The 25,602-nt window shown below is 31.6% G+C and overlaps 1 protein-coding gene across 8 annotated transcripts in view; it reads right to left on the reverse strand.

The window, feature by feature from the left end:
• LOC117166852 overlaps nt 1–25,602 on the reverse strand; it is a 651,449-nt gene that overhangs the window by 240,958 nt on the left and 384,889 nt on the right. For all 8 annotated transcript variants that reach the window (XR_004466323.1, XM_033351264.1, XM_033351253.1 and 5 more), the window contains one exon: nt 24,637–24,814. Coding sequence is in view for 7 of the 8 variants with exons in the window: in XM_033351264.1 (XP_033207155.1) it covers nt 24,637–24,814 (178 nt within the window). In the remaining variant the exon portion in view is untranslated. The remainder of the gene's footprint in view (nt 1–24,636; nt 24,815–25,602) is intronic.

Below are 25,602 nucleotides of genomic sequence, written 5' to 3' on the forward strand. Positions count from 1 at the left end.
ATTTATAATTTTATAACTGTTCTATGCTGCAGTAATGCTAGGTAGTTGCTGATTTTTTTTAGAAATTTTCCACCTTTTCATTTAGAGCATGGTGAAACCTAATAAAATCTAACAAATTTAAATGTTTAAAAAATGTATTATTATCTATAACTATCTTCTGTGAGATAATTTTTATAAGCTTCCAGTTTTCCTGAAATTTATAACTCTGTTATAAATTTATAATTAAACAAATAATAAATTAACAATAAAGATAATTATTTTTTAATTGATCTCTTTTTTTTATATTCTATTTTTCTGAAACAAAACAGATACTTGAAATATTCTTCAAATTTTGTAAATGCATCATACTAAATATATATTTTCTTAAAATAGTCAATGAGAGCCTTTTTGTATGATTTATTATTATTATTTGTTGTTCGTTTCGAACTTAAAAGTATAAATAGGTATAAATAGAAAACTTTTAAAAATTTGACATAGTTTCTAATAACCCAAATTTAATATTTATATAACTAACCTTTAATGACCGGAAATTTTGAATTATTCTTATTTAGGTGAAAATTTCGAAAGAATCTCAAGATAAAGTGTCAAGAGACTTTTCTTATCAACTTTTTGAGAGAAATATCTTTGCTTCTTTGACTTTTTTCGTATCTTTTCTTGCTTTTGCAGAAAATATAAATATTCATTTTTCAGTAACAAAAAAATTGTTTCGCACCTCCAAGGCGCAGGCAAAAACTAAATTATCATAAGATATATTGATCATAACAAGGTCGATGCACTAGCAATCAGCACTTTATTAGTTATCGACAGATGGCCCAGTATTTTCCGCATTACAAGATATGCTCTTGCCGTGTGTGATAAAACTTGTGATTTTATCTAAGTCAAATATCCCTTACTCCAATCAAATATCATGTTAAGTAATCAAAATGTACTTTTTGTATACCCACTTTAATCGATTAAGCCGTTTGGTTTTGTTTCAAAATTTAAAATAAAACCGCCACCATTTTGTCAGTTTCAACAATTTTCCCAATTTTGTCGTATATTTCGAAAGAAAATGGAAAGAACTATACTAGAATCAGAAAGAAAAAGTATAATATCTATATAAGTTTTGAAACTACAGAACTTTTAGGCAAAAATCAGATCATATTTTCATAAATTGTGTTACGACTTTTAAAATTTCAAATACTCATAACTTTGCAAAAAAAATGTTCTATCAAATCGGTGAAATATGTGTCATCTAAAATCCTTTGAAAAACATTACAATTCACTCGGAGCCGGTTCTGTGACTTGAACATGTTTAGCCTGCATGATTTGAAATAAATTTGGCTATAAATAAGTTTAAGTGCAATAATTACACAGGATGACAAACCCGCCAAAAAATGAACTGGAACAAAATCACCTGTCTTATACGTTTTTTTTACCGCTGAAGCCGAATCCATTGAGGATTGATCTCCCGCGCCTCAGGATTTCCGTCAATCGTGAAAAATGGCGAAAAATTCAGTTCTCCATATGCAAAAACGTGATACCGCTCAAATCAACGTAATTTTTATTCTCGAAATTAAAAATTTAACAAACCACAGGCCCATAAGCCCACAAACCCCAAACCTGTTGACTCAGCAACCCGCCCATCCTCTTTTCTTACATTTATGTAACTCTTCTCGCTGTACCTCTTTGAAATTCGCAAATTGTAGACTTACATACCCTACATTTGCAAACTCTACACACAAAAACACTACATATAAAATTTCCTTAACCCATTCAAAACACCCTTACCTCCTTTTCCTCATCCCTTGTACCCCACCCCTCTTTTCTTCCCATGCATCTCTTTGATCCTCATAACCCACAAATCTTCTAATCCTGGACCTGAAAACTATAGACGCATGTACCGTAGATGAATAAATCCTAGATCTAATTATCCTCTCTTCCCCTCCGCCCTTCACCAACCTATCTCTCTATCTCTAAACTTCTTTGACCCACAAACCATAAATCTGTAAACCTCAGAACTACAAACTCTACTACGAATGTAGAGTCGATTAGATCAGAATAGATTCAGCACATTCAGCATGGCCCAAAAGGATAATTGAAAAACTCCAAGCCTTTTTTTCATTGGGAAATATTCGAAAAAAATTATGAAATGTGAAAAAAAAGTTCCAAACCGTGTCAATTACTCAATTTTCAATATTTTCAAAATATTCTGGTTCAAGCGATGGCCATAGCTTCACAAATTAAAATTCCGTTTCGTTTTTTTTATTTCAAATAAGCTTTTCGTGACAGTCTTATTTTTTGTGCAAATCGCGATACTTTTAGACTTTTTTGCTGAAAAACAAGTGACAGAAAGCCGAGGGGGCGGCCCTTTTTTGTTTACTGCCTACCGCTAATGCCTTTCTTCGACTCGTGTTTCTGAATCCTTGGATGGCACCTGGCTACGGGTCGAAGAAAGGGATCAGCGGTCGGCAGTAAAAAAAGGGGCCCCTCTGCTTACTGTCAATTGTGTAAAAAAAAAAGTCTAAAAATATCGCGATTTTCACAAAAAATAAGACTATCTGATCGTTCCCGGAGATTGGAAATAATGACAGAGCATACCCGTTACAGTTTACAGTTTGAATCGCTTTAATATCTTTATTAGAACTCAAGATAATATAGTTGCACATTTTTGTACTTTTAAGCAACAATTTTTATTATTTTTAAAATTTCAGCTGCAACTGGTTCACAGCAGTTTTCCTCGTACTGATGAATGTTTTCAAATTTTTCCCATCACCCCTTGTATAAGAAATAATGCTCTGAACTTGGCATTTACACTTTCAGCTCCCATATGACTGTTATTTTGTTGCACTAGCATTTTTGCTTACTGAGTTTTTAAGCTTCAAAGGCACATGCCTATAATTTTCTCGCTGGTAGTAGAAACAAGTGGTATACATGTTCAAATCCTATACCTACATATTCTCTGTCTCACGCCCTTCTCGCCCCGTCCCTTATGATCATCCCCCGTCCCCCTATTAGTCCTGTTTTATACCTCATTGATCCCCACAAACCATAAGCCTACGAAATTTATGACTACAAACTCTAGACACAAGTACCATACAGACTCAAATTCTAGATGTTCATATCCTCTTTCTTCCCCTGCGTTCTCACCCTCCCTTCTTCCAACCCCATCCAGGAAATCAACACAAATATTATATTTGTACAATTTCTAGACCCTCTAAAACCTTTCTCCCTTCTCTTTTTCCTTCTGGTCTCCTTCACTTGCCAACTCCCTATCTTTCTATGTCTCTAATTTACACAAACCGTAGATATACCAGACTCATTCTCTCTCCTTCTCTCATACTTGCTCTATATATTTCCTTCTCTTCCCCTCTATTTTATCCACTAACCGTTAACCTACTAACATACCTGTACATGCATAGTTTTTTTTCGTAGATTATGTAGTATTAAGGTTTATAGGTTTATCATTTCTAAAGATCAAAGAAGTATAGAGCAACAGAGGTGAATGAAAGGAGTACGGGAGAGAAAAGAGGTGGAGAAATGAATGCAGATCTAGAATATTAACATCTATGGTACTTGTGTCCAGAGTTTTTAGTTCCAAAGTTTGCAGATTTACGGTTTTCGGGGATGAAAGAAGTATAGAGAAAAAAAGATGGAGTGGATGAGAAGGGAGGAAGAGAGAGGATATATAGGTATAGGATTTGAACATATAGGAGGGCGAGAGAATAAGTGGATCTAGGATTTAAACATCTATGCTCGCTAAATCTGAATTAGTTAAAATTTAACTAGTTCAATCAGCACACTGAATTTTAACTGAAAGATTAGTTACTTTCAAGGTTTTTACTAATGAATTAGTAAACGGGCCACTGTTTGTACCTTTCTAATTGAATTAGTCAAGAAAATTGAGAAATAGTGAGTTTATAATAAATATATATGAGAAACTCACTTTAGTTTTTTATATTGCAACGGAATTTTCACCAGCTCAATATTAGGGAAAATAGGGGATTTTTGCTTTGCAAAAAGGGTCTCTAGTTTGTACATTTGTTATTTAATTAATAGTTATTTTTTTGGTTGCCTAATGTGCCACGTATTAAAAATAAATCTCATTGTGCAATTTAAAAGCGATTGAAATTTATGTCTTAGAAATAAACATTTGCGTTACGGCCATGCATGTCTCTCCAAAAGCCTCTCATTTTTTACTAATAAATTAGTAAATTTTGAGTAACCAATTCGTAGATTTTGAACTGATTAGACGAAAGTAACAAATTCAATTAGTTATTTTGAAATAATTATAAGGGTTTAGAATTTACACGTGTAGGGTTTTTGTGTGTAGAGTTTGCACAAGTAGGGTTTGTAGGTCTACATTTTGTGGAATTCAAAGTAGTAGAGCGAGGGGAGTTAGGGAGATGTGAGAAGAGAGGGAGAGGAGAAATTTGTGGGTTAAGGAGGTTGGGAATTTTAGGGGTATCAGGTTTTTTTATATGGAAAACTCGATTTTCCGCAATTTTTCGTGATTTACGGAAAATCCTGACGTGCTGGAGATAAATTTTCAACGGATTTGGGTTCAGCGGCCAAAAATACATATAGATCACGTTCGTTTTAACTGGTCAATTTCTTTTTTGGTTTGTGGTCCTGTCTTATGTTCCTTAAATAGAGAATCGAAAAATATATATTGACTGTTTCTTCCTATCTCCAACAGTTGACAAGATACTTGTAGAACATGACAGTTTTACTCATTTTTAGAGAAGATATGTCTTTTTCAATTTATTAAAAACAAAAAATTGTCACGAAGTTATGCGCATTTGAACTTCTGGCTTTATTTAAAAAAAAAACACATTTTTTTCTTTAAAGTTATATAACTTTTGACCTAATTGAGATATTTAAGATTTCTTCCCACGTTTCGGTAGAATTTATACCAACAGTCGATTTTCTCCAAAAACATACATTTATATTTTTTCTCAATTTTTTTTTGTAATTTGTACTATGATAAAGAAAATAACTTACTTGTGGGTTTATTGCGGGCTAGATAACTTTTGAGGCCAGTAAAATTTTTTTCATCTAAAGGAGTTTTCATTTTTTTTTGCTTACAACAATTAATACAAAAAAAATAATAAGAAAACAGTTTGCAAATTCAAAAGCGTTCTACAAAAAATCTCTTTACTCATTTATGATATCTTGCACCATTTCCACAAAAATTCAATATTTATTTTTTTTTTAATCTCTTAGCCACCAAAATGGCTTAGCCTGAGCACAATTTAAAGAATATGTTTTAAATATAAACAAAAATTTGCAAAAATATTATTTTCAAATAAAAAAGGGTGGGCTTGGCCGTTTTCACAGAAATTGTGCATATGTTTCTAGTCCTTCAACTTGTTTTCTTACATTTGATATCAAAATCAACAATTTCAATTAAAAAATACCTTTCTTAATTTTTTTATTTCATTCTATGGTAGTTTAATATCTATTCAAATTTAAATTCACAATAAAGGGTGAAACTTGAAGAATTAATTTAAATGCCAAACGGCAAGTGTGTCCTCATTTTGAAACTATGCACAGAAGAGAAAGTATATGAATATAATAATATATGAAAAAAATCATACTGGCTACCAAAGTTATTCTGTCCACATCAAATTTACAAGATATTTTTCTTATGATCGTACAAATACAACAAAAAACTTACAAAGAAGATAAGTGTCGGTTTTGTGAGGAAAACGAATTTTGGTATAAATTCAACCGAAATGTGAAATGAAATATTCAATATCTCAATTAGGTAAAAAGTTATATAACTTTAAGGAAAAAATTGTTATTTTCTTTCACGAAGCCAAAAATTAAAATACGCATAACTAGGCGATTTTTTTTAATCAATGGCAAAAACATCACATCGCCTACTTACTTCTAAAAACAAAATATTTTTTCCCGAGAGATTTTGTGGCTTCAAGTGTAGAATCTGCCTGATTTGAAATGTAATCGGTAATTAATTTTCAGGAATTCATGGCATTTTTTTATTAAATTTCGGGTCATCGACGGTCAATTGCCAAATTTATAGAAGATTACCATATATTATCCAAAATTTGTGGTAATATGGAAATTTTCAGGGCAATAGTATTTCCGAAAAATTTTGTAAATTTAAGGAAATTTAAAGTATTCAAAATAAATTTCCAAAGCTTTTGTTAATTTAAAGTCAACTCACCAGCGGCTTCTACTTACAAAATTACGATCAGCGACTTCAACTTTCTTATGCATGTTATTCTTATGTTTATCTATTTGTATGTATTCATCCTAATAATACGTTATTCCAAAGATACATACAATATTGTACTATAATTGAAGAAAATAAAAATGACAAATAATATTGTCTTCTGGCTAAATTAAATAGAGCGAAAATTTTATTTGACACAGTTCTGAGTGAAAATTATGATATACGAGTAAAACTAAAATGTGTTATAAAATATTTTGTTTAAATCTTCTTTCACATGTAGTTAACTATGTTTTTATAATATGCGTAAACCAATTGTGAGAATATAATTAAGATTTTGCAAGTTATATTGATTAAAAACTTTTACAATTGTTTCCCTACAATGATCCCTTGACTTCCAACAAAATAAATATCTGAAAAATCAAAATCTATGGTTAAGTGTTCACTACTTCAAATTATATTCGTTGAACGTTATTACACTAATTATGTGCTCAATACTGCGTTAGTCATTTTACGAAATGTCTAGAATAGTGGCTCACGTACTTCATGAAACGGGAAAAAATTCTAGAGAGATAGTGTAACTCTATTATTACACAATCCGCGAGCAGTTTATAAATAGCCAACACATTTTATGAAATATCCAATTACACGAAGTGGCTATGACATAACCCTATAGATTCTCAAAGATTTTGAAGATTCTAGCCATTCTGGATTCTAAAGAGGGCATTATTCGAAGTCAAATTTAAAAAAAAATCTTCGAAAGCTTGAAGTTAGATTTTAATTTTACATAAAAATATTAGTGATTATGTGTCTTCTATTCGAAAGATACCAAAGGTATGCTAAGAAACTGTGCAGATGTGATAAGCCATAGCAATATAGTTGAAAGTATTGCAAACTTAAATTTCTTCGAATTTTTTTTTAACTAGGGCATACATTTATTCTCCACGTTGAGGTCACGTTTCACGCAGTATTTAACTTCACTGCTGATGACACAAACAACTAGGGTTTCCACCATACATAACAGAGATAAATGATGCTCGCTCGTTGACCGCTGACAGGAAAAATTTGAAGCTTCTCATAAATAACGAATGAAAAAATTACAGCCAAACTTGTACGAACTCGATAAAACTCAACTTCCGGTGATCGACGGAAACGTTGGAAAACGCTTTTCCTGTCGTTCGTGGCTAGCGCTGTCCCACAACTACGAGTGGAATCAGATTTGGTGCTAAAACAAATTTACTAGCTACGAGAAAAAAAGACCTTAACGTTTATTTTTAAATTATATTATGCATACAAAAACTGTAAAGCACTTCCTGCATCGTTTCAGGTGGACCGACTTTTTAGGAGAATGCAGTTTGTTTATGGATGCATAGAATTTTTCAGTGAGCGAGTAAAAATGATAGTACACATTCACTTGTATGAATCCAGTAAATGATATCCGCCACGGCAATAAAGATCAATGATGCGACAAATTGTAACACAATATCTCGCTTAGTCATCGTATCTCTTCTTTTTCTGTTTTATATTTCATTTTATCTTTTTTTGTGTAATTCTTGATGGATCCTTTAATGAAAAGAGAATAATTTTTTACTTTTCTGAAATATTAATACTACTTATAATTTAGATCACCAGATAGATTCTGTACCCAAATTTCGTTTTGTAGTGAAGTTTGAAAATATTGCTTTGAATACTAGAGAGTTCAGCTATTTTTGAATATGCTTCCGATCATCATCATGGTAGTTATTCAGATTTGTATTTTCAGGTTCACTCTACAATATTTTATAATATTCTTATTTTGAGCCTACGTCCTACATCTCTTTACTTTCTGCATTATCAATGAAGGATGAAATTTTTAGCACATTTTTAGTTAGAAACGACATGAGGACAACAAATTGATTGCTGAGCGCGAAGTGACGCCTTTGTCCTTAATTTATTGGAATCATCAAATTCGAAGTATCAAGTTCGAAATATCGGAAAGCTGTTTAAAGCTATTAAAAAATATATGTATAAATGGTGTCGGTCTTTCAATTACCATGCGCATAATTGACGAGCCTATATTGGCCCTCCACGACGCGACGGGTCATCTGCTCTTCCGTGAATGGTCCAAATGAATGAAAACAAAATGATCGTATTGACGTTCCCGTAAGGATACCTCATTTATTCTGATAGTGTGTCTGATTTTCTTATAACAGTCAGACTGACCATGAAATAAGAGTCTCTCTGACTGTGTCGAAACAATTATGGAAGGCCTTTCGAGTATCTAGAATAACGGAATTACTCTAAATGTTGACGCTTGAAAATAATTTTTTTTATGAATATAGAGAAGTAGTAAATTCTTTATCGAAAAATGTGAACCTAAAATCTCGGACATTTTGTGCATTCTTTTAAGGTTGTGTGTATGATGCTTGAAATAATCGACGGGGTCAAAATCATATTACATTTAACTTTGAGGAAACCTCTCGAAATGATAGTCTTACAATCATTCGAAGACGCTTCAAAGTCAAGTTTTAAATTTCAAATAAGGTCGCATTTAGTGTTTGCGAAATGTTCATCCACGACTGATATTTTTTGAAATACAATCTAAATTTTTCCCTCAATTTCACAGAATGTTACAGAAAGTTACAAATGCACTTATATTGCAGTGTCTTTTTTTATACCCAAGCAACACATTTAAATTTCCTCCAAATCCTTTAAAAAAGCATGAAATTCTGTGTGAAAGCTTCTTTTGAGATTAGAACACTTTTATGAAGCTAATGTTTTAATGGGTTTTTTTCATCTAATAGGATGTTTAAATTTTCCATTACAAACGAATTAACAAAATGTCGACAATTTTCCGGTGAATGAAAAATTCGAATGATCCGTGTTTCGATATTTTGCACCATTTTCGAAATATTTGTATATACTCATGTGCAAAAGGCCTTTGGCCAGCGTATGGTCTATCAGGAATTTTCCGAGGGCGATGAGGGGCCTATGACGGCAATTAACGCGTGGCCTCTCATAGAAATGACGTACAGATAGTAAACCAACAGCATGAGGTTCCCTTAACGATAGCTTTAGCTGTACCATAGTTTAGAGAAAATCATTCTATTTTATAATATCAACAACCCAGGTAGTACTGCTATCAACGGAACTTGAAAATTTCACCACGTTGCGCAACAATTTTTTTAATAACAATTTTTTTTAAACCTTCATATAACTTTTTGCTTTTTAGGTGTTTGAGACTATTCTACAACGATTAAGACATACATCTAATGTAATTTTTTCTAAACATTTAACATTTTTAATGGAGGAGGAACTCAGAATATTTTCCTTAAAAAAAAGTAATACAAAATGTTTTCACTTTAATTGTATAGTCAATTTCTCGACATTTCAAAACACCCTGAGAACATTTATAGATGTGTTTTTTTTTAAGTTTATTTTTGTACTACTGGCATAGTGCCGCCCCGGTCGTGCAGCCAACGTTCTGTCAGTACTGGGCGAACCGCCGCCTGTCTGTATTGTTGAGCTGTACTGGGCCAGTACTGCGCCGGTGGTGAACTCCGGCACACTACCGACATTTCCATCTGAGAAATGCTTGTTTCGTCCAAACGTTAATGTAAAGTCAAACTCATATAAATATGGCAGATTACGCAAAACGAAAAAAGTCATATTTTGCTTATGTTTTTTGTTTTCTGCGCAATAAAGCATATAGCCATTCGATGCTACGTTTCGCATATCTTTTTTCTACACGAAGAAAATGCATCCGTAAAATAGTCAAGAACATGTAGCTATGTTTTGGATACGAGATAAAAAAATGAAATATTTAATCCCTATTTCTATGAGAAAATACTTAAATATTTAAAAAATACTTAAAAATAAAAATAAAAAATGGTATTTGTGCGATTTCATTTGTATTAATTTAAATTTGCAACCCAGAAGATTCGAACCCCCTCGAAAACTGGTGACTCACTAGTTTATAAGCATATAACAAGAGTGCGTCAACACGAGCAGCTGTCGAGGTAAAACAATATAAGATTTCTAAAACTGCTAGCCACTCATCAGATGAATTCGAACAACGCATAGGCTTGTACACACGAACCCCGCGTGTGGGCGAGCATGTGTACGGGCCAAGTGCAGGCGAAACAACTTTCCAGATCCCATGACTGTCGGGCATACCCCTAAGTGCTCTCAGAATCTTTTCCCAATCACTCGTGATATTATTGAAATTATTTACGAGAAAAAGTAATCAAGCGTTTTAGAATTTTATCCCCTTTTTTGAATATTTCTACTTAAACTTTAGCATTAAATATTTGTGTGCTGCGATTTAAAATATTTGAAATACAATTTTCCATTATCAATGAATTAAATATTGCTTGCTTAGGAATGAATAAGAATATACGCGTTTTGAAAAATTTCAGTAATACGGATTTAAAATTTTAACATTCTGGGTCCAAACAATCTTTAGTTATTTCCGATTACTAATTTTTTAATAAAATATATTTACTTTCTTTTATTTGTGTACATATGATTTTTTGCATAGTATAAAATAATAAAATTTTAAGCATTAAACGCCAGGTCACGTGAAAACATGATTTTGGAACTTAGTACTTCGATATCAAGTGAAGTCTTACGTAGGCAGGTTTGGGTACACTACAGCAGTCATTAATGTCCTCCATATCGTATTTTCCATTAGCCCCGAGCTGCTAATTTCTGCGAGGTCGAACTTATCTGAAGTGCGATACTTTGGGACTGTGTTTAGAGGACATGATACCCTGCAGAGATACATATTTCAGCTGCAAGTAGAGTTATGCCTCTGACAAACTTATTATTCATTGACTTATCAAGGAAGTCAAAAACATATAATTAAAGTGCTTCTCTCTATAAAGATGATACTTATATATAAAAAATTAGAGTAACTTTAGATCCGAGTCTCGACAAAATATCTAAGTAAGTATTTTATGAATTCACAGGCGGATTATAGAAAACGCATTAGATCTGGGCTACAACCTTAGTAGAACTGGGGTCTCTACCGGGGTATATGTAGAAGCGAAGGCATTTTACAAAATAGTTCTTCAACATTTATCGAGTCTGAAGAAACGTTCTGAGGGGCTGAAAATGACTGAAAATAGATTGTGCGATAATCGGGTTCCACGTGGGTCTTAACCAGGCCGTACTCAGCCCTAAGAAGGCACCTAATAGGACATAAGCCCATCACTTTAATGGCGACTTGAAACGGATAGGGACAATTTTCACCTGAGATGTTCGTCTTATGATGTGAAACGTAAAAATGGGTGCCTTGCAGGTCAGAGTGAATGCGTTTAGCGGTGGAGACCTGGCAAATGTGTCAATTTTGACAAATAACTAACGTGACTCGGATAAAGCTGAAAATTGGTGTATATGTAGGCGGTAGCATTAGAAATAGCAACTGCGCATTGTCAGGCACTTACCTGGATGCAAAAGTGTTAGGTGGCTTCAAAGTGACAAGTGTTTGAAACTTTTTCCTTTAAAATCAATTTCAAGAAATTTTACCTGATTTTCCGGCGACTTTGAAGCCGCCTGACAACACTTGCATCCAGGTAAGTATCTAGTAATGCACAAGTGCTATTTCTAATTTCATGCTCCACATGAAAACTAATTTTAAACCATATCCGAGTCACATTAGGTAACTTTCAAAATTGACACCTTTGTTAGGTCGCCACCGCTAAACGCATCCACTCCGAACTGTTAGGCATCCATTTTTACGTTCCTGATCATAAGATAAACATCTCAGGTGAAATTTGGCCTTATCCGTATCACGTTGCCATTTACGTTGTGGACTTACAGTCTATAAGGAGTTGCTGTATACAAAACAGAGACGAGCCGGAATCAACCATACCTATCGAGAAATTTTGGAAATTATCGCTATATTTATAAATTTGGGAAACGTAAGGAGCGGGGGGCACGAACAATATTTCAAAATAATAAAATTTAAGTGACTCAAGTGTGGTAATTTTGTATTCACTGTTAAAAATAGTATTAAATTGAAAATACCAATGCATACCGAATTTATTATCTCAAAAATATGAAATCGCCATTAAGAGCGCGATCCCGTGCAGAAATTTCCCAATTTATGGCCGAGTTCCGATCTGGGCTTGATCGGATTTTCCACATATGGTCGCAAGGGGGCAGATGGTGTGGCTTACGTGAGAACCACGTCGGGTTAGGTTAGGTTAGACAATCTTATGTCAAGTTTTCTGTTATCGTAATATTATTGTTTTTCTTTCATCGAACTTAAAATGCCAAAAGCAGAAAGTAGATTCCGAGTTCGGAACCACCGCAATGAACGCAAAGGTAAGCTAGGTTATATCAAGTGTATGAATGTCCGAATTAGTGACATCATAGATTAAATGCTTTTCATATTTTCTCGAACATAACCTTACATTTTAAATCTCATTCCACTTGCCCTATATGCATAAGTCAAACAAAAAAAATTCCAAAAGAATATTAAGAATATTCCAAAATATTTATAATTAAAATTAATGTGCGTGTATATAAGCTCTAAATTTGAACATTGTTTGTCAAAGCATCATAGTTTTTTTTTCGAAATGCAAACCCTTATCTATAAATTCAAGAAATAGAAACAGGTAACCTAATGTAGAATATTGAAAATAAGATGAAATGTATAATGATACATAATCTAGAATATTGTAACATTAAAGTTTTGTAAAATACAAAATTTGAAAAATCTTAATATGAAAACTTTCAAAATTTTACTAATAATAGAAATAAAAAAGTAAAGAAGCCATATGTGGGCCACATCGGGCCCTCATTTGGGATTCCCCGATCTGGGCCCTGTTGGGTAGGGCGTTTCATTTACGGTCTGGCGCTAGACAGAATACCCTCTCGGGCCCATATTTGTCCCGATCGGGGCCTGGAGAGAGGCCAAAATATCTGCACGGGATTTATTAAATTTCATTCACGTTTATAATAATCACTCTGATAATTTCATTTTACACAAAATCAAAATAAGTTTAAGAGTAGTTTGTTACTCTTAATAATAAAACATGCTACATTGTTCCAGCTATCCAAAAATAGAATTTGACTTTAATTCGAAATGTTTCAGCACGCGAATAAACAACAGACCTAACTTACAATCAACTGTAGTCACATTCCATTTCTACCATTCAGGACATATTTTAGGAAAAGTTTCATCCATACGTTGTACTTTAATCACAAAAAGCTATTTAAACGAGGAATTCTCGAATATTATTTGAATTGCGAATATATGACAATATTTAAGGAAATTAAAACACTTTTTTATGTTCAAATTCCTCCAGATATCAAAAAACCAATGTGAGAGTTTGTTTGAAATCGCGAAAATAGCTTAAGAAAAAATTTTCAATGAAAAATAAAATAATACTCGTTCATTTTCTATAAATTCCATTATATATTTTAATTTCGTATTCAAGGACCAGCTTTTTATGAGCCTTTTTCACAACTCAGTTTGTAAATATACACTAATTAGAGAGTCTATGTATCTGTCACAGCCCAATAGCTAACATAGTCGATTAGCCGAATAACTGGTCAGTCGTCTAATCGACGCTTTATAGCCGACTGTAAACCTGCATCTGCTCAAGTTCTTTCAGTGGACGGATGAAGGCAGCAAACAAGCGGCCAGTTCTCTATTCGGCTAGAACGTTTCAGCCCAGTAGACGACTATGCATACTGTTCATCATATATTTCAAGGATTAAGATTTTTCATTTGTTTTTCATGAAAATCTTCTGAATAAAAAATAATAAAAAGAGTTCATATTAGAAATGTTAAGCTACTCACCATTTAAATTAAGTCGTTACGTCACACAATGTGCGTTCGTTTGGAAAACTTAAATAAAAAATTATCTGATTCCTAAAACTAACAATTTTATCGAGTATTTTGTATCGCTTTCTTAATTATAATTATCCATAAATTACATGAGATAGCTTTTTTTGAAGCAAGTTTATTGTTTCATTCATGTTGTCACAATTGTACACTTTATTATAACGAATAAATATAAATGACGCGAAAGATTAAAAAAACAATTACTTTTTTTTTTAACTTTTCGTGATGTTTCTATCATTTCTAATTATCTTAAATGAAAAACACTGAAAAAAGACAATATTCTTTTGTACTTTTCCTTGCCTATTTTAAGAATTGGATAATTTTTTATTTAGGATTTCCATACAAACGCACTTCGTGTCACATAACTACATAATTCAAATTGCAAATAGCTTAACATTTCTAATAGAAACTCTTTTTATTATTTTTTATTGAGAATATTTTCATAAAAAGCAAATGAAAAGTCTCAATCCTTAAAATATATGACAAACAGCAGAAACGCTCTAGTCGAATAGCCGAGTGGTCGCTTGTTGGCTGTTTTTATCCGCCCATTAGACAAATTTGAGTAGGTGCAGGTATAGAGGCGGCTATTCAGCGTCGATTAGCCGACTGGCCAGTTAGTTCTCTAATCGACTGGGTCGGCTATTGGGCTACGAAATACCCTTATCAAGTACTCTCTCCAAAAAACGCTGTCCAAGCTCTGATTGATGCATATTGCATTAGGGTGATCAAAAATCTTTTGTTTTTTCCGAATTCTCAATGTGCGCTGCCCCCAAATTTGTTATAATCCACATACAAAATAAATACGTTTTTTCAGAATCATCAATAACAGGCGAATCAAGTTCAAAGCCAACTTTTCTTTGAACAATTAATTACAGAAGAATTTTTTTAATATCAACCCCATGAGTATGTTTTATAGCGTGCCACAAAACCCATAAGTTGAAGATTGAGTTTTGAGCGTTAATAATGTATTTTTTGGGGGGTTTGAATACAAATTTTATCTTATACATAAAACGCTACGTGATACTGATAATTAGATGCTTACTTTAATTTTTTAGATAATTTATTATTGTTCTTAGGAATTTTTTCTTAAATCAAAGTTAGAAATTCGCAGTTTTTCCGAAATTATTAACTGCTTTTAAACTTTCCAGTTCGAACGAGACAATACCTAATTAAATTGGTCAGAAATAACTGTTTAAACAATTCATTATTATACGTAATAATATTCTTTTAGACTGATGTGAAATGTTGCAGTTTTTCCTCAAACTTCTCGCATTTGGTGAATTTCTTAATTAAAGTGAGGAAATAATCAATTCAATTATTAAGCATAATTGTTGAGACAATTTATTATAATTTTCAATGATAGGGGAGCGGCAGGTAATGTGGCGCACATGTTATAAAAAGCTCCTTTAAAAGTTAAATATGTTGAAAACTGTAGTAAAATAATATAGAGCACGTAAATCAATATTCTATCTAGCCTATGCGTATGATTATTATTGAATTTACGTCTGTTAAAGTAGTTAATTGTCAAGTTTCACAAAAAGTGTGTCTGCGCCAAGTTATCCTCCCTAGTTGCCTCATGTGGCACGCTCATAGTACGAGTACAATTTCGGAAACGGAAGTAAAAATTATTTAATGAGTTCGATGAAATTGATTTCGGGTAAATGATAGGTTTAAATAATTACTTATAAATTGTGTGCAACTTGAACGTTAGATATTATGTTTATTTTTTTTGTAGTCCGGAAAAATGCTGCTGTACTTTTTCACTACTTTTTGGTCTCTTTAAAAATACACATAAAACACCCAAAAATAACTTTTCACAATAAGAATTAAGTGATTAGCTTTATTTAGCAATTTTTTTTACTGTAAAATACAGTACACGTAAAAAAATACACTACAGTGAATACCTCTTGCTATAAATCAATCAATTTCTGTAAATGAGGGTGCGCCACATTACCCACCGCAGGGTCCCAAAGAGTCCGGCGCCGATGTTTATGACATAGTAATATGTTGTAGTACTCAAAGAGATAAGAAACGTGGTGATATTTCTATCGTCTTATATGCACTTTTAGAGAGTAAAATGCCCCCCCCCCCCCCCAAAGTTTACCCCCAGAAATTGTGTTCTTTTAATAACTTACAAACGAATAAAGCAATCGAAATAAATCTAACGCTAAAATGTTTGGAATACAAAATTCTACAAAATTGCCCCATTTTCAATTTTAGCGGTTGCAACCCCTATTTTTGAAAGTTGAAAACCGTATTTTTTTAACCGATTTTCGGTAAAAATAACATATCAGCACATTTTATATTTGTTAAGAAAATACTCTATGTTTTAGTATTTTTAGAAATAAGAACATTTTTTTCAGCTGATATTAACTTTCAGGGGGCAAAATCTATCCCTAATATTTACCTTCGGAAATAATTTCTTCAGTAGTTCTCAAACAAAAAAAACATATTTGAAATATAAAACATAGCCAAAATATTTGAAATAAAAAAGTCTATAAAACTGCCTTCTTTTCATTTTTAAGGGTTGCAACCCCTATTTAAAAAATTTTAAATCTCATGTTCTAAAGCTATTTTCTGATTGAAAATATATAACTACATTTTTATTTGTTTGAAAAATACTGTGAATAAATTTTCAAAAATAAATTAGCTATATTTTACGAATTCTCTTTTATTAACACATACGCTAATAATATATGCTTTATTATAAAATTCAACTAATAATAGACGACAAATATTTACCATAAATCGGTATCTTTGTATCATGAGACAGTTGGATTATTTATAGACCTTTTATCCATTGATAATGTGTTTTGGTAAATGATTTGTTAATTTGACGCGCAGTTTTGTGACTTTTGTGAACGAGTGTTTTCATAAGAAAGCTTTATGAATGTATTAAAAAAAAAGTTTTGATAGATTTTAATGTCTTAAATTTTAATATAGATTTATGAAATAATTGTTTTCAATAAAAATATTAAAGACATACGAAATATTTGAGCAAAGCCTAAATTAATGTTCAGCTATAATGTTTGTAAACGGTATAAAGTTTTGATTAAAAATAGGACTTGGGAATTTGTTAATTACATTTTTTATAGCTCATAAATCATGTACCACATTTGATAATGTTGGCTTTATAAGTCTCTTTATAAATATTTCATTAATTTTCAGTTCTTGAAATCAAGATTAATCCACTTAATGTTATTAATCTGCTGCTTGCTTATTTTCAAACACTTGATATTGAAGAAACACCTTATAGTGTTACGAAAAATGAAATTAAAAATAATTTTCAAATGATACTTACAGATTTAATGAAATGGTCTGAAAATATACATATAATATTAGAAAAATCTCTAGATTTTCAAGGAGAATTTAAAGAGCTTAGAGCTCATATTGTGGAGGATATTGACTTGCAGTCACTTCCTCAAGATCCGAAGACACTTACAGATCACTGTATACCAGAAGACGAACCAGTTAGTTTTGAGTTTAAAAGAAATGCTGTTGAGTATTGGAGAAGCGGGAAAAAGACAAATTTATCTATTCTAACAGTTCAACATAGATTTAAGAAAATAAAATCTGAACGACAGTTACGTTGTTGGGCACGTCAAATTAATAAAGGTGGTACATACCATGTCAAAATTGCAAGAATTCGCGATCATGTTATCGGCATTTTTAAAGCTGCTCTTGAATATAATTTAATTATACATGACATTGATTTGAGAGAGAGAGAGAGGGCTTTGCAAGCACAAAAACTGGTAGAAAACGAAGATATAAGATTTCATGCTTCCAATTATTGGCTTAATAAATTCAAGAAATCTCACAGAATTGTTTCAAGAAGAATCAACAAATCTGTAACAAGAAGAACTGTAGAAAATAAAAATCGTTAGGAAAAAGGCATTAGATTTTTTAATAGAAATAAAGACATTCGCGAATGAAATAGGAAATCAAAATACGTTTAATTCCGATCAGAGTGGTTTTCAATTGGAATTTCATTATGGGCGGACATTAGCAGTCGAAAAATGTACAATGCATTCAACAATCATTATCATCCACCGCTCATTGTTATACAGTACAGCCAAAAATTTCGACTGAAGGGAAATTATCATCGCCTTTATTTCTGGGTTTAAAGGAACAAAGTGGAGAGTTTGGACCATTCGTCTCATAAAATTTGTTTAGACCTGCGAACGTATATGTGACACCCTCAAAATATGGAAAAATGAATTCAGGTGTAGTGAAACTTCGCTTATTTTGAAAAAATAAATAAATACAAGTTAGTATGTTATAATTAAAAATAATAAAACTTTCATCTGATTTTAAAATTTGGTTGAAAAAGGTATATTTTCCTAATGTTGGATCTACGAGCGTGTTATCAATTGATTCGTGGAGTGGTCACTATCCTACAACTGTACGAGTATAAGAGACTACGCCACGTGATAGAACAGTACATCTCAAAATAATTCTTACAGGAACGAGTGGAATTATCCAACTGTTTGATGTTTACGGATTTCGTGTCTAGAAAAAATTTATCAAACATTTTTCAGATAATGTAATGCTAATGGATGAAGACTTAAATTAACGCATAAGAAATAATATGATAAAATTACGATCATTGGTACATAACCAGTTCTCATCTCAACGATATTAGAATTTATTCAAATATTCATGGTATAAGAGTGGTTATCATATTAATAAACCAAATGAATTTGAAAATACTGTCGATTTTAGATTCAAGTATTGTGGAATACATTGTGAAATCGACAGTTGTAATAATATTTCAGTTATTCGATTTTCCGTGTGGAAAAACTCTCTTTGTCTGAAAGATTTTTTTTAGGAATTACACCATTCTTCTCCTTACGTTCTATAAGGCTTCAATTATTGTTTGAACTAAAAAATGCTAATTCTCGTCAAAAATTAATTAATAAAAATTGCTTTTTTCAATCAGCCTTTTTTATTGATATGAAGCCTTAAATCCACAAATACCAAGCCCGAAAACCCCATAAACCCCAAACATTCATTTGAATCAACTTCATGTTCGATCTTTACGTTTTTATAAAATGATTACATTAGTGATATATTTCCTTAACTTGATGCTTGTTTGACACCCTTATGTAACATTGTTGAGAAGTAGTTTCTACCTTTCAAAATTAGTTTCTGTTGACATAAAAAATATGTATCTAATTTTTTTAAATGTTCTTCGTGTGTGCAAAATTTCATTTCATTCGATGATGGGCAGTTGGGTAGTATTACAGTAATAATAAAATATACTGAAATATAATATAAGCTAATAATAAAATATAATGAAGGGTAGTTACCTCTAATTGTCAGCATATTTCTTTTAAATTGCGAAATACTGTTAATTTATTTTCAAAGATTTATTCAGAGTATTTTTCAAACAACTATAAATATAATTATATACTTTCAAACAGAAAATAGCTTTAAAAAATTACATTAAATTTTTTTTTAAATAGGCTTTACAACCCTTAAAAATAAAAATAAGGCACTTTAATAGACTTTTTTATTTCAAATATTTTGGCGTTGCTCTTATTTTGATATCTTTATTCGTTTGAGAGTTATTTAAAAGAAAAAACAATTTCTGGGGGTAAACTCTGGGGGCGTAATTTACCCCCTGAAAGTGCATACGGGCTGATAAAAATATCACTATGTCTCTTATCTCTTTGAGTACTACAACAAATTACCATATCATAAAAATCGGCGCCGGACTCTTGGGGACTACCTTGATAAAAATTAGTTTCTTTTTTGGTTAAAAGTCAATTTAGTAACTGAAAATTTAACAATTTGGTTGAAAAGTCGACCTTTTGTTTACATACTTATTTAATTTTTTTAACATTCGTCTTTTTTGGAGGAAAAATAATCTTTTTGGTTTAAAAATGATTTTTATGGTAACAAATTATGCATTTAGATAAAAATTTAACTGCTCACTTGAAAATTGTTCTTTCTTAGTTAAAAATGTATATTTTTGCGTTGAAAGTTCGTCTTTTTGGCTTGAAAATTGTACAATTTGGTAGCAAATTTAACTGATTGGTCATTTTTAGTTTTTCAATTCAACTAATTAGTTGAAAATTTATATAATTTGTGCAAAACTCTTCTTTGTTAAATAATTTAACTTTTTGGTTGAAAATGAATCTGTATTAAATGAGGATTGAACTATTTTCTTTAATCGTCTTTTTCATTCAGTTCACCTGTTTTTATTTAAAATGAAAATCTTTCATTGTTTGAAAGTTGAACTACTTCGTTCATTCTGACAAACATTACTATTTTACCAAATCCTCCACTACTCCAAATCGTTTTACGTAATAATAATGACGTAATAAAAATATTATTAATAATAACTACGTAATAGTAATGAATAGGAAATGCAGGCGGTCAAAACTTTTAAACTCTCACAAAGGAGGTACGTGCTTCAGAATTTAATAATAAAAGTTTTTGTAATTTATGCACAGCCCCTTGCTTGTCATGCATAAAAGTATAAAACAAAACAAATATTTTTTAAATCAAATTTACCTGAATTAAAAAACATTCATTTTTGCTCGTTTAAAAACATTAAAACTTAATACAAGTTCTATTTTATTAGCATGTTTGACTTTATTGCGACACCATCAGATAATTTTTCATTTAAAAAAATCAATAGGTATTTTAATTTTCGATAAAGCATAACAATCTTTCAGCAATAGCAGTTTTCGATTTTTAAAAATCTGGTATTTTTTTAGGGTGTAATTTTTTAAATATTCTCTTTTACAACTGTAATACCACTGTAAGATTTAATTCATCTCGCATCCATTGAAACACGATTACACTGTTTTATAAAAAAAAAATCAAAACACATAAAAATCCAACATTCTCTCTGCAAGCCTGATACGACGGACCCGGCCCATCTCATATGTTTCGTCAGTTTCACAATCTAAATTAGTCATTTTTCACTAACTGAGTGCTAGGGAAAATAAAACTATAAAAATAGTAAATTTCACTAATTGAAATAGTAAAAGAAAGTGATTGCACTACTTCATTATTGAAATGGCTTTGACTAATTCAAATAGTGAAATTTTCACTATTTCAGATTTAGAGAATATGTAATGAGCCTATAGAGCCAAATGAAAATGTTTTTTGATAATGAGGATGTTCACAGTCCGAAAATTCTTCTTTTTCTTTTTCTCAATCTGTCAAATTATTTAAAGCTCAGCTCATATTTAACCTTAGATTTTTAGGGTACTAAATCTTGCTTTGCTTCTTTCACTTTGTTATTTATGATGAGGGGTGGGATTTTGGTTAATTTTTTTCCATGATTTTGAGTGCATGGCGATTTACAATTACAACAATTAGCGACGTATTTGCTAATAAATGAAGGTTTCATGAATTCTATTGTTGTTTATATGGTTACAGATGAACACATGCGAATGATGTGGTTCTTATCTATTTGAGCTGTGATTGGTCACTTCGTATGGCGCGAGATTTGCAAATAGTTAATTCGAAGGTCAAGTTTTATATATACATGTCTACAGTGAACTAGTGAAATACACTCTACGTTATTCATTGGTCATGGTGGTTTCAAATAAAAAGTATTCAAGTAAACATGGAAAATTGCTAAATTCTTGAAAATCTTGAATACCTCAAATATCCGGAAATTGTAAATAATTTATATATTTACGAAGATTTTCAAAATTTGTCGTAGTGTATTGTATTACAAAATTCCGGCAAATTTTTTTGTTATTTTTTCTTTAATCAGAAATAAAGCAAAAATATATATAAAAAAAGGTATAATATTAATGAAATTAGGAATTCCAAAAGTACGATCTTGTATGAAAAAAACTCAGCATTAATCAGAATGAATTCAAATAGACTTAAGAAATACAAAATCATTATTTAAATGCACAAGCTATTTTTTATAAATCATTTTTATAAACGAATACATAAGTATAATTAGCAAGTGTAACTTACTGCCATCCATTTACAATTGCTATTATTATAAACAATTATGAGAACAAATTTGTCGAAAGGGAATATATTTAATTTTATTTAACAAATCTATTGAACAAGAGTCAATAATTGTTCTAGAAAATCTATTAAACAAATACACAGCTATAAGCATTTTTATTTGAGTCCCCGTGTAGAAATCTCGATGGGGTGTTGTTGGTGGGCTAATGTAGATAATTTATTTTTGGCAGGGTCCGCATGAGGTCAATTGTTAGGGACATTACCAGTTTAGTTACGAAAAATTGTTAGGGGCCGTTAAAGAAAATTTTTTGAGGCCTCTAACAGGAATCCTGATTAATTCCTAATTAATGTAAGGGGTCCTCTTTACGGTCCCAATAAGGCCCTAGCTTTCGGCTTCCTCATATGTTTCTACAAAAAGTATATTTAGAAAATTTTAAATATTTTTAAATATAATCTGATCTAATAATATTGGATGGCACAACTTCAAATAACTATCCATATAACAAAATTCGTAAAAAAATCTTTTTTTAAATACATATTCTCACTAACACTTCCTCTTCGAATTACTGTGGCTCATTAAAACTTCTTCAAAGCTAGTTATCATAAATATTAGATTTGAATGTTATATCAAAGTTATAATTTTTATAAACAAATTATTTTCAGAATGCACAAAGCACCCCGTACAATTTACATTAAAATACGCCACCGGTTAAATTGGCTGAGAATGCAATATAAAATAGTTAAAAGTCTCCTGATAAAAAAACCTAATGGGTACTAGTCTCAAAACTAAAAACAAAAACTAGTCTGTAAAATATGGCTTATTGGACTTAGCACCGTTTATCATTTCACGCTTTAAATTGATTTTTCGCAGTAGACTCATCAGATATCTAACTTCCCTTTTCTACTTGAAACTCCTGCAAGGAATTGTTTTCATATTAAAAATTAGAAATTTAAAGTAGAACATTTCCTGATAATAATTATTTTTTAAGTCAACAATTTCCAACTCATTTCTTTCTGAATCTGTAGAAGAAAAAAATGTATTTCAGAACCTTGAAATTTCTTAAATTTGCATAATAGTCATTATTGGAAAACATATTCTGACAAAATTTATTCGCATATTTGTTCTACAAGATAATAACGAAGCTTTAGTTCGATGGTAGATTGAAAAGGTAGCTAAAGAAAGCAAATTGAACAAGAATGTGAGTGGGATTTTAAATTCATGAATTCCACGATATGGTCAATTTCGGTCACACATGGCAGGTGGTCTTCGGATGGAAAAATTTAATGAAAACGTTTCAAAATTCAACGTTCGTTCCATTCTTTGTCACATCAATTAGAATTCTCCTGTGATCTGCATAAAATACTAGAAAAGATGCCTGACATTATTCTGCATTTCTATATTAGTAGGGGCAAGACGCTACATTTGTGATATCAGTAAGTGTTAGACGAATTCAATTTAAAGATATTTAATCAAGTTCAAACTTTTGTTTCTTTGGGTTAAAAATGTTTTTGCAGAGTCTAAAGAACTATCTTTAATCAGTAAAAAAAAGGTTAATACTTGATTTAATGTGTTTTAATTGAGTTCGCGAAAACGTACTGTCTTTTCCCTACACATTGTCTTTGTTCTTTCTTTAAATTAATTTGCTGAACAACATCACCAAGGAGAAATGAAGAAAGGAATTTACCATATTTTGTTTCTAATTTCTTTTTAAACAAAAATTTTCTTGATTCAAAATTCTGCGAAAATAGTGTCGATGAAGTGATTAGGCATTGTCTTCCACTTATTTATCTCTCTTTCCCTTTTCCACTCCCTTCCTCGTCACTCTCTGTCATATTACTTTTGATTATATGGACACCCCTTCCCATTATACCCCTCAAACATTCAGACCGTCTAACTCTCTCCTCCAAACCAATATCTTCATTCGCACCCCTTCTACTCCGTTTTCTCAACATCTTCTGCCCTTCCCATCTCTATATCTGACCTTTTAAACTTATTTCCCCCTATAAATGAACTATTCTTCCCCTCTCAAGTATATACATTACTCCTCTATTCTTTATCAATATGTCCCATATCTTTATTTATTCCTCTGTCGCTCTTCTACTCCCTTCCCTATGAATAATCTGCCTTTCCCCTAATCGTATGCAAACATTTTCTTTAGCTCCTATGTTGTGTTTTTAGTAAAAGGAAATTTTATCTGGAAAATTCAATACTTTTCTGAAAAGAGTACTAATAGTCTTGATTAAACATTTATGATTGTAGCATGCATAGTTCTTTTTCAAGGCGTGCTAAGTAACAGGCAGTTGCTATACACTCGGCATAATTGCTTAATTTGGAAACTCCGAACATCCAATGTATGCCAGTTTAATTTTTTCCTAACTAGTATCTCTATATCGACCTTTAATCCAAATCCATGGAAGCACTTAAAGAGTTTTTTAGGTGCTTTATACTTCCAGAAAAAATAGACAATACTCTAGCTCTACATGTGTGAAATTTAAAGATACATCTTGCAGCACGCAATTTAGGACGCAAGGTTAATTTCTTGTTTGATTAACTGGATCAGCCTCGATTGATGCCAAATTTAATTTAGGTTTGCGTATGTGGTCAAATGTAGCTGCCATGTTTAGGCTCCGTATTTAGCGAATAAGTTTGGTGTTATAACTTTGTCTTTTTACTTACCTAATTCCGCCACGGGTGGTGTCGTAGTTTAGCATACGGGAACCATGCATCCATGTAACATAACCAGTAGGATTGGGGACCTTGCTGACGACGCACTTCAGCTCTATTGTGCTGCCTGCTTTGTAGAACTTGTCTCCTGCAGTTGCTCCGTGTTCGTCAACTATTTCTACCTTTGGAACTGAAATCAGAAAAAGAAATCTCCGTTATAACATTATTATACCAACTGAATTAAAAACATCGAGGTTCATTACAGCGATTTTTCATCAATTTGACTCGAAATTTGATGCAGTTGTGCCTAATTTGATAGATAATTTTCTCGTGCATATAGGTGTTAAACGATTCAAAAGAGTAGGAATTTCGAATGTTTCAAATAAAACTTGTAGAGAAAACTTGGTTAATTTTACCCCTAAAATCTATAAACTGGCATTTTATTTTAAAATAAAAATATCTATAAGCATTTTGTGAAACTCTTAATATAGGTTAACACAAGAACGCATTAATAAAATTTTTAGCCAAAAAATTTTGCATTTGTTATACACAAGGAAAAACAACCTAGCACAATAACGGTTAAAAATTTTCAAGTGTTTGAGTTCTACAAGATCGCAAATGTTCATTATAATGTCAGAGGTAAACTCAGAGGTCTACAAAGAAGAACATGAACGAAAACCGATTTTAACCTCATGCGGAATCCAAGTACCTCAAAGGTAGAATGATGTTTCTGAACCGCTGTAAGTTTGGCACCTTCTAGCGCACAGATAACGAATATAATTCGTTTCTCGAAATCCTGGAGAACACTGATCAGGCCTCGAGTGTGCAAAAGACTTGTAGCATTAAAGCAGGTTCTCTATAATCTCACACTGATAGAGATGAACGAAAATATCCATTTGCTACTTATCAGCAAAAACAAAGTAATTATATGCATATGTATGTGACATAAGTATTGAGGATATATTAACGTGTAATAAT

The sequence above is a fragment of the Belonocnema kinseyi genome, chromosome 1 (assembly GCF_010883055.1).
Source record: "Belonocnema kinseyi isolate 2016_QV_RU_SX_M_011 chromosome 1, B_treatae_v1, whole genome shotgun sequence".
NCBI lineage: Eukaryota > Metazoa > Arthropoda > Insecta > Hymenoptera > Cynipidae > Belonocnema > Belonocnema kinseyi.